General features: G+C 40.9%; 1 protein-coding gene and 1 non-coding gene across 2 annotated transcripts in view; one reads left to right on the top strand and one right to left on the bottom strand.

The window, feature by feature from the left end:
- Positions 1-11,363, top strand: part of LOC109834800 — a 14,071-nt gene continuing 2,708 nt past the window's right edge. Inside the window, exons 1-2 of the mRNA XM_020402814.1 lie at positions 1-136; positions 2,358-2,497. Coding sequence (XP_020258403.1) covers positions 1-136; positions 2,358-2,497 — 276 coding nt within the window. The remainder of the gene's footprint in view (positions 137-2,357; positions 2,498-11,363) is intronic.
- On the bottom strand, positions 10,646-10,717 carry TRNAW-CCA. Its single transcript has one exon. It is a non-coding gene; the product is annotated as a tRNA-Trp (tRNA).

Below are 11,363 nucleotides of genomic sequence, written 5' to 3'. Positions count from 1 at the left end.
ATGGGAAGGATCTTGAAGATCCGAGCTGAGACGCAAGCCGAAGCGATACTCCTCAGGAAGGAGAAGGCGGGGAAAGAGGCCAACACGGCGGCGGATGAACGATCCACAGCAATTTCGTCCAGCCCACGAGGGAAAGGTAATGGCCACATGCTAATGCAGTTGTGCCTAACTCTCAAACCTTTCAATTAGACAACTCAGCAACAGCAGCGAGCAACAAGCACCACAAACACAACCTCGGGGGTCAATTGCGCAAGCAACGGCCTCGAAGCAGAAATCTTCAGAGCCAGATTTCCCAAGGTGTACTCCTTCAAAGGATGGACCGAAGTTTCCCCGGCATCTTTACAGTATCTGTTCGAGAATAAACCAAAAGTCCAGCTGTGCAGCGATCGTGGGATCACAGAAGGGTGCTAGCAAAAGGACGGATCCGTGAAGTATTGCGCCATACCATAGAGCGGGCTCAATCACCCTACCAAGTACTGCTACCACCTCAAGGACAAAGATCCAGGCGCTTAATTCGATGTATGGCGTCATAACCCGAAGCCGGTCCAAGAATGTCTGGACGCAAATGCAGTGTGTCAATCTGCTTTGGATCGCGCTACCCACAAACATGCCGTTCAAACCAGACCCGCGAGTCACCAAAGTAGCGGATGAAGACAGTGAACGGGATAGACCCACCATGGACAGGCCCGCCAAAAGACTTGTGCCACACACAGCCCCAAACCCGGCCCGAAATCCTCTGTGTTCATCCCGATCTTAATTGAACGACGAACCCGTGGGCCGACCTTCCTCCCGACAAAGGAAAGGGCAAAGGCAAGTCCCTGCTAATGCTACGTTCCCGCAATCTTCGCAGTGAGGATGGCCCGATGCAAGCTCCTACCTTCCCGCTCTCCGAAGAGGAACAAGAAGTCTTTGTCACTCAAGAAGCGGAAATGGTATTCACTACAATATCCGCCTGCCTAGTGCCAGGCAGGGGATGAATAAAACGGGCGACCCAGCCCAAAACTCTTACGGAGATTGGGGCGTGATTACGAGTCTACACCGGGCGCAAAAGCTCGATTAATAGCCCAGTGAATAAACGAAAGAGAAGATTCCCCAGGCAGGTTCCCAGAAAATCCCGAAGCAGTTCTCTGTTTCAGTCGGCCGATTTGGAAGAAGACAAACTTCGGAAAGCTCGGAAAACTTTGACAAGCCTTCGATAAATAGGCCAATTAACCAACATTGCCAGCACGGAATAAAGCTGCTATGAGTTGCTACCGGTTGTCCAAGGAAAACCAGGGCAGGCCTTGCAAGAGCTTTTCGGCAATTCAGAGGTGTTCATGACTTAAAATCAAAACGGTGGTGGGCTGAAAGGGCCAGAACCGCTGAGTCACATTGCAACTATAGCGACTAAGAACCTTCCCTGCTTACTTTCACTAAAGAAGATATTGCCAGACGAAAGAATTCGAACCGACGATACGACCAGCTATATATTCAAATCGCGGTACATTGGCTCCAGGCAAAAGTCAACCCCGAATCCAAGTGGATCCGGGTTCTGCTGTTGATATTATGCGCTTCGCTTGATGTATTAATCTAAGGCAATTCCAGTTAGCGCAAGTAGCGTCAACAGGCACTATTTATCTATGGATTGTAACACTGCGCGCGGTCCAAAGACCCTTAAGGTTAAGATCGGGGATAAAGTGTCAAATGCGGATTTTGAAACGGAAGTCACATGTTATGTGATCGCATGCCGAAACTTTATATAACTTACTATTGGGGCGACCTTTGGATCCATCAGTTAACCGTTATAATCCCCTCCACTCTCCATCAGTGTTTAAAGTAATGTCCCGACACTGATTAATAAGGTCTAGGACGTGGCGCGATTTAAGCAACCATTCAAAGCGGATTACGACGAATATTTCACTGCATTCTCTCCTTTATGCTAACGAATCCCGATACCCTGAATCATCGGCCCCATCGGCACGGACAACGGAGAAGAAGCTCGATACGAAGCCGATTTGATTATAATGGATGGCCAGTGAATGCCTGTTTTCTTTCGTCTCTTGAGGCGAAAATCATGTGTTGATTTTGCTCTCGAGTTTCTTGATCTTCAAGTTTCAGCAGCTGTGTTTTTCGCTAGCCATTCTCGTATATCCACATTTCGACATGCATCATCGTGACGGGAGGATTATTTGCATTATGCTCTCATTCGCATTTGTGTCCTCCATGCTTCGCAGATTAACCTGGTTAGCGACGACTTGGCTGCGCTTCAGTTACGTCCCAATGTTTTGGCATTGCTGGTCATGGCATTTCTGCTACATGTTCTGCCATGTGCCATCTGCATATTTCGACCTGAAAGCTCTCCATTCTGTTTGCCATAGGCTTCTTCGAGGCATCGGTTGGCCACTTGTTCTGCACTTATCATACAGTGCCTCGCGGGCTGTCCCTCGTTGATGCCTGTAATTATCGATGCAACCGGTGGAGCCGGCAGCATCAGATTTCAATTCAATCTTCTGGAAAGGTAAGTCTTGCCCTGAAGACCCATACCATATAAGTGTCCTCGTCAGTAATGGCTCCAGACTGCAGACGGTCCGTTCAAATACCCAGTGTAACCGGAATTTTGATCGGGATTAATCCCGCGTTCGATGTCTTTTGCTGGTCATACCTTGTGGTGACCCTCAGAAATTCTCCCATCTTCGACTATCCTTCTTCGTTCGTCGAAAACCGCCACCTAGGCCTTGTTTGCAGAGCGTTTCTTTACATTAGTCTAGACGGCCTTTCGAAGGCACCGGAATCTACCTCTTTGCCGGACCGCACTTAATACAGTTAAATCCTAGACAATACTGTGCCGCGATATGAAGTTTGGAACAGGGGCATGAGGTTTCCTGTTCCAGGGACTGCTTTATTTGCCTAAGTTTAAACCGTACCCCAGCAGAATAAACTTACCGTGCGCTTGAAGAATCCGAGTAATCTATCATTGTGAGCACGACTATCTCAGGATAACGTATCGTCATCAGACGATAATATGTGTTCCTTCTGAGGAAAGATACTGCCTCTTTGGTTTTCAAAAGTCAGCGAAGCTCAAAACATGGCCTTTTTGGGCGTGAGTTCTTAGCGGGCTCCTGGACATTCAAGTGCGCAAAATTGGTGGCGCGTAGCTGCGCGAGCTGAATCTCTTTGTAGTTGGGGGTATGGCGGCCCCCAGCATGGTTTGCAGCCGTTCGGGCCTTCTTCCATTGGAGCCGGAAACGTCTTGAACTGGCGCCTTGGCATCGTTAAATCGGGAGTAGGACGGGCGAGCGCTCCAAAACTGACTTCTTTCTTCGGGATGATTCTGCGTGATCTCCCGAGTAGCCGTGGGAATTATCGCAATTTAAGATGTGATGTTCGCCGAGGTTAACTTTTGCTGAAGCGCTCAATGATTGTGGCTTAGCCTGAATCGCCGCTTCAGCTTCGGCCTCCTAACTTGGCGGGTTGGTGGCGCATTTTTGACTCACTTCCTTTTGAAGTCTTCTTCGGAGCGCTCGTTGACTGACCCGTGCTTGCCGCTGACATTCGCGGGCGCTTGCGGAATGGCGCTCGCTCAAGCGTCGAACGATTCCGTTTGACACGGACCATTCGTTCGTTGGCGGCTTGGAGGAGCTGTCGTTCATCGCGGTGGTTGAGGCTAGATTGCCCTCTCCTGTTTTACAGATCCGTGTTATAACGGATTCGCGTCGGTTGACTGCCATGGCCTTTGCCAAATTCTTGGCAAGCGTTGGCGTGCGCCTTTCGCGGGCTTCTTTGAGAGCAGTCACTCGGCCCTTATGGACGGAGGAACTTGCAGGAACAGGCCTGCCCTGGTTGGAGGTTGGGAAGGCTTCACCCGATGCAACTTTGATATCATCAGGCGTGAGACTTCGTTGGTAATTTCTCAGAACTTCTTCCGATGACCAACGGATTTTTCTCTCGCTGGAGGAGAACTTCTTGACTTGCGGGGAGGTGATCCGGACGAGATGAACTGTTCTCCTTGAAATTTTGCTGGTCGAACTCATAGCTCGACCTCCTCCTCAACGCAGGATCGGGATCCGCCGGTAGCGACGCACCGATCGCAGCAAGATCGGTGGTCCACTGGTGGTCCGAGATTGTTCGCACACGGGAAAATTGTTAATTACTTCATTGAACGTCATTGTTCTCTCAAGTAATTGTTTTTTGATTCAAAAGATGCGCGGTTTCCCTTTTTTATAAGATCCGGTACAACGAATCAAAGAAAAAAAAAATAAAAGATTACAACTATCCTTTCGACGAATCACGAGCTCCCATGCATGTTTGGCGGTCACTCGCTTTTGTGGGGTTGCTTTGCCAACGTCGGGTTTAATCCTGTGACCCTAGCGCGAATCTAGATAACGGTCGGATCTACACGATTTGACGGTGTTTATCCGACATAAGGAAAAATCAGCCGGGGGGTCCTGATTTCACCAAGGAAATAATAGCCTTTAGTTACTCGGGATCAAAGGCCAAGGCTTTGAATCGCGAGTATTATTCGTGAGATCTCAGATCTGATTTCTCTCCTCAAACTCCGTCCCTTTTGTGAGCGTGGATGCTCCGCGCAAGAAACCAGATCTGATGTCCAGAGTCTTCAAGTCTTCAAACTCCAAGCTCATTCTCATTCGCAGAGTTTCGGCTCCAAAAGTTCCCACCTCCCAAAAATAGCACTCAAGGGTCATTTATTAGGCTCTTCAGATCTGATGCTGTTGGCACTAGATCTGGGTCGGGCCACTCATAGGTGGCTCGGCACCCCATGGGTGGCTTCGGCCACCGAGCCACCACTGGTGGCTACGGCTTTGCCGAGCCACCTGGGTGGTTCGAACTTCGGCCCGATTCGCCTGGGTGTGGGCGCCGTTGTTGTCCTTTTGTTCGTTCTCGGCGGTTTATAGAGCTTCGTCCGCTATAACTGGACTCTGATATGGGCAGTCTGGATCCGATACTGGTAGTAATTCCGCTTCGGTTGTTCGAGTGAATCTGTTCTATCAGGTTGATGCACTCGTTGACATACACCGAACCGTTAGCGTTGATTTCGCAGCGCCGAGTGGATCTATTTAGTTCCGTTGTTTGCGTGCGGTTCGTTACGCCTCGTCAGCCATCGTTAATGCCACTTCTCGGCGTGTCACTTGGCTTCAGGTATTTGCGGACTAACGCTCCTCAGAGCCGTTTAGATACGTTCAACCCGATGGTTCGTTGATTTGTCGAATCAGCGTGCTGACTGTGTTAAGGGACCTATAAGGCAATTTTATACGCCTACAATTAATTTTAACCCATTGTGTTTGTTATATATAGTCATATGCTCATATATTTGTAATATCTCATTAGCTAGGTTATATTCATATAGTTCATATTGCTCATCTAGCTCTATATAATTGTTTGTATTTTTCTTGCCTAGGATAACTTGTTTAATTAATTTTTTTTTTATTTTATTGAATAAAATCGGATTAGATTTAGTATAGAACCGACGTAATCACACCCCCCTCTTAGGTTAACAGGTTATGCCTTGTTGGAGAAGCCAATGTCATCACAATGGTCTCGTAATCTGGGCAGTGGGCAAGAGAGAGTTTGTTGATGGAGATCCCTAGATTTGAATATGTAAGCAAATATAGTCAGCTAAAAGAGTTTATATACATCGATAGTAAGGCAAGCAAAAGTCCAAAAGTATAAGTTTAAAGTATATGCAAAAAATTTAGACACATCTATAAAGTGGGTTAAAAATATTTCTGACATTAATGTAGCTTTTTTATGACAAATGTATTATTTATGTGAAACACAACCATATAATGTTTGACTTGTGATCATCATAATTTTAATAAGTTTGATTGATTGACTATATACGTATCCATAGACCGATATATTACTTTACTTTCTCATAGTGAGCTAAGTATTATGGTGGGCTTAATGTTTTAAATTATTTGAACTTTTAAAGATTTAATAATAAAGAGTGAGCTGCTAATAACAATTATTTATTTCCTACTACTTAATACAGATCTCAATTCCTATTTTTTGCTGGCAGATTTATTCTAGTAGTTACGCTTATGCAAATTAGTAAATAAATTAATAATTATTTATGTTTAAATTAGAATGATTGTAGTTTGTCAACTAACTATGAATTTTTTTGAAAGATATATAAGCTTTCTACACTATCCATGTCATAATTTTATAATATGGTTCTTAATTGTGACAATATTAAATTATTTTTTCATTTATGAAATTTCTTGCTTTGACTTTTAGAGCTGTGTAATGCATTGTACCCACCATTTCTAAACATAGAAAAGACCTCACTCTAAATGATTTCAACCAAAATTGTTTGAGTTGCAATGAAGTTATACGTATTGCTACTAGTGATATATTTTTTAAGAAAATCATAATCATACTGTTTTAAATAGAAGAGAAGTATTCCTAACCTCTGAGTATTATATAAACTAGCGTTATCCAATTGAATGATTAGCAAAAGAGAATTAAAAAAGCATCAAAAAGGGGTAATAATAAGATAAAGAGAAAAGGTAATGAGCATTGGCCACAATACTACAAGCAAACTATAATGTAAAGTAACCCCTATTTGTGGAGCATAACTTCTGGCTTAATACAGCACATGTTCCATATATACACTTTGTAATTTATTAAAAATGATCACTATAACTTACATAATGAAAATTGAATTTAATACATTGCAATAGTAATATATGTTGTAATAAAATGATCATTATTAGAAAAAAATTCTTCAATGAATTGATATATTCTTTATGATATATAAGGTTATGCACTCCAAATTATTGTGTCTTTTATAGAGCCAAAAAGTTTTAATACTGAGGCCTGCTAATATGTTTGCTTTTTACAAACAACGAAAAATTACTTAGGAGATCATGGATATGTCCAGATAGTTACTGTACATCCTAAGTAACAATACAATTACTCTAGGCAAGTGAATTATAATAGCATGTTTTCATTCACAGTCATTTGGGGTAAGATTTGATTTGGGACCTTGCATCAAATGAATTTTTTTTTTAATATTTAGAGCGACATGACGAAATAATATCATGAATCTCCATGTTCTAGATTCGTAACGAAACTAATTTTTTCGATACTTTCAGATTGTTACTTCTATGATATAGAGAAATGAGCTAAAAATGATGAGAATATTAGATAATATAAATATTGAGTGAAACATCAACTAAAAAGTTAACATGAAATATGAGTCAAACACAACTAAAAAGTTTAAATGAACATATTGGCAAGTAAAATTCAGTATGCAAGATTGTCTTTGTAAATTGAATGATCACCCCATCTTTTTTGAAAGACTTTAGATACTAATAAAGTTTAGGATATGGTGTACTATATTAATGTGTTTATAAGCTCCAAATATAGATCCATGCTGACCACGTCCCTGGATTGAAGGAAAGCAATTAATAAATATTTTCTTTGAGAGAGAGATTAATCCATTTGATGATCAATCCACAAAAAACTTTGTTTTCTTTTTTTAATTTTTAAACTCTTTTTTAATCAAATTTAAAAAAAGCAAAAATGGCCAGATTGATATATTTTCTTTAGAGGCTGGTGAGCAAGTTGGTAATATTTCTTTTAGTTTTATCAGATTGGTATAGTTTTCCTTAACTCTGGCGCCATATAGGCCTTTAAATTAGCCGGAGTTACTGTTCCGACCAGTGCTGATGGGATTTTTACATAAAACCCCTCATCAATACAGTTTCTTGCTCCTAACCGCGCCCCTCTCCCTCCTCCTCCTCCTCTTCAACCTCCCCCTCTCCTTTATCCTCCTCATCCCTCCCTCCTCCTCCCTCCTCATCCTCTCTCTCCTCCTCCTACATCATCCCTCTTCCGATCCACCCCATCTTCTCCTCCCCTCCTCCCGATCCCCTCATCTTCTCCTCCCTCCTCCTCTCCTCTCCTCTCCTTCCGGCCCTCTCCACCCTCCGTCCTCCCCTCCCTCTCTCAATGGTTCGAGAAAAATACATGTCGCTTTCTTCCTTCTTCTCAATGTTCGAGAAATTAGGTTCTCTTCGTCGTCTGGCTCATCAATCATCTTTGTCGATCCTAAACATAAAAAAAAATTCAGAGAAAAAAAAATAATTGCAACACTTGAGTAATGAAATAATAAGCAGTATATATGGTGCTTTAGTCACACACTACGTGCTTACAAATTGCTGGAAGAAGAAATGCCCTCCTGTTAATCAAGAAAGTCAGAAGATAGTCAGCTAATAATCATTTAAAAATGATGTACTAACAGCAAAATAATTGGTATAAGAAGACAGTTTTAATTTCGACCTCCTCTTCCTCTTCATCTTCTGAACCGCTTTTAAATGCTTTCTTCCAGCCTACAGAAATTCAGTGCCGTCATAGTCAAATTTATTCTGTCTATTAAAAAAGAATAATTCATTATAGAACTTCAAACAATTTCAGGAGTCATAACATCTTCAACTTTCCCTATGTCCTCTTCAGCAAATTTCTTGGCGGGATACTCAGATCATCAATCAAGGAAAGGAGTTGACCGTTCGGCCCACGAGGGTGGAGTGAGAGGAGGAGGAGGAATGGAGGAGGAGGATCCCGAGGAAGGAGTTGACGGTGGCAAGGACAGAGGAGGAGGGGAGAGCAAGAGGGATTTGGAGGCGAGGGTGAGGAGAGAGAGGGGGGTGGGCGACAGAGAATTGTGCGAGGTGGAGAGGGCGCGAAGGAGGAGGAGGAGGAGAGGAGGAGGGGGAGGAGAAGAATGGAGGGGATTGGAAGAGGGATGAAGGAGGGAGGAGGAGGGAAGAGGAGGAGGAGGATGAGGGAAGAGCGCGAGGTTAAGAGGAGGAGGAGGAGGGAGAGGGGATTAAGGAGAAGAAAACTCGTATTTGATGGAGGGAGTTTTTATGTAAAAGAATCCCTCCGCATCACACATGGCCGGACAAGTAACTCCGACTAAATTTAAGGCTTATATGGCGGCCGAGTTGGGAAAAATATCCAATCTGATAAAAACTAACAAAGAAAATAGACCAACTTCACCAAAGCCTCGAGAAAAATGATACCAATCTGGCCATTTTTGCCATTTAAAAAATAATGATATTTCAACCACTGTGCATTGCAACGTGCATTTCAACTCATGATCAACCACTGCATTGCACGTGCATCTTAACTAGCTTTACCAATTGTTAGGCCTCTCATTAATGATCCTCAATAAACGATCCGAACCATCTACCTCCACAATTTTTTCCTAAAAAAGAATGACGCATCTCATCAAAACGGGTACCGGATGCTTATTTCAGCATAGCCGTCAACTTCCAAAAATTAGAATTCTCAAGATGAATTCTAATATGACATTTGTTACAAAGATGAAAAAAGTTTTAACAATAAATAAGTGAAGGAGATCATGAAAAAAATTTATAAGAAACATGTCACAAAAAGAAATTTTGAAGGGGCTGGTCACTTAAGCATGCCCTTCTGAATTTTGGCCACAACCAAGGAATAAATTATGAAATTTTGCGGCATTGCATGCGAAAAACATCTACATGATTAAAAAGTTGTGTTCTTTAAAAATCTTCACGGAGGTGAATGCCGCATAATTAACAGAGTAATCAAACACGAACAAGATATAAGCCACAGGACTTCAAACAACCCAAGAATCAAGATTGTTCACCACTGTGTGCCATTCTATAGCAACGATTATGAGAAAACTTATTCAATAAAATACGCACAAAATAAATCATGAGAACAATAATCAAAATTTAAGTTTTCTAGATTACATATCAGCAATAATTGAGGGAGATGAGAATTGGGGGGGGGGGGGGGGGGGGGATTTTCGACGGGTTTTTTATTTTTTATTTTTATTTTTATTGATTGAGTGATTTTACTGCAAGAGATTAGTAATTAGAGTTTAGTATCATGCAGATGAAATTTAGAAAAGGGCCTCAATTTAGTTATATGTTGTTAAAATTCAGAAATTAAAAATTTGAAAATATAAAAGGCTTCATTGCACTTAAATACCCTATAGTTTTTCCTACTTTGCACATTTATATTCTCACTTGTTTTTGGCAACACTTATACACTTGAATACTCTAAAATTTTTATAAGTTACACTTGAATACTTTTAAATATGCAAACAAGAGAATATCCTTCTAAAAATTCTCACATGACAGTCACATACCAATTTAAGAACTTTAAAACCCTTAACTTTTTATTAAAATTTATTGTCAAGAGTATTACAATTCTATTTTAAAGTAAGATCTTGATAAATTCAACAGTAAATTTAGTAGATATTAAGAGTTGGAATATTCTAAAATTGATATATGAGAGTTGCATGATAATTTTTAGAGGAACATTTTTATTTTTGCATAACTGAGAGTATATTAAAATGTACAATTTAAAAGTTTTAGAACATGTACATGCCGCCAAAAACAATTAAGGATATATAAATGCAAAGTAAGAAAAAATATATAGTTTTAAGTGCAATTAAGCTAATATAATTTTCAGAGGGAAATTTTCATGTTTGTATAATTGAGGGCATAACAATGTAAGCTGTAAAAATTTTAAAATATGTATGCATTGTCAAAAACAATTGAGGGCATATAAGTGCAAGGTGGGGGAAAATATAGAGTTTAAATGCAATTTAAGCCCAAATCTTTTTAAAAAAGAGGATATTATTGGGGATTGAACCCGACGTGAATCGAACACGCAACCTTCTGATCTGGAGTCAGACGCGCTACCATTGCGCCACGGATCCTCCACACTACTTCGTTAACTTATATTTTACTCTACATATAAATGTCTCCAGCCGGAAGAAGATGAGACAAGTGCATTTATAAACACCACGTAGTTCCAACTCCTAAAACTCTTCAAATTTGAGCAGCATGAGCTCCTTTATTTTTTTTATCTTCTTCGGAGTTGCAATGTCCCAAAAAAAAAAAAAAAATCTATTTTGAAATTTAGATATAATTAGAACAATATGAGGCTGCGACTGCATCTAACCTATCGCCCAATATTTTAACAACATTTATATACCCATGTTGTTTAAAATTAGCAAGCAACTATATTCCTCCATCAAGCAACCATAAGAATTTACAACCTAATGTTCCCGCATGCACTTAATATCAATTAAGATATGAGTGAAATATGGAGTCATTTAAATGGATTAGCATGATAAAAGACATTAATGCCAATTTTAAATAATTTAAAAGAGAGCGTTTGGCAACCTTGATGTTTTTAGCGTTTCTGTTTTTTTTTTTAACAAAAACAAAGAAACGCGTTTGACAACCGGGGCGTTTTTTTAACTTGTCCATTTACAAAATCTAAAAATTAAATATTTTTATCAAAACACCAAAAATGTGTTTTGAGATTCCGTTTTTTCATCTAAGCCGCCGCCGCCCGCC

Source organism: Asparagus officinalis, chromosome 3 (genome assembly GCF_001876935.1).
Source record: "Asparagus officinalis chromosome 3, Aspof.V1, whole genome shotgun sequence".
NCBI classification, from domain to species: Eukaryota; Viridiplantae; Streptophyta; class Magnoliopsida; order Asparagales; family Asparagaceae; genus Asparagus; species Asparagus officinalis.
Note: the sequence above shows the minus strand (reverse complement) of the source record. Positions and strands in the feature narration are given on the sequence as shown.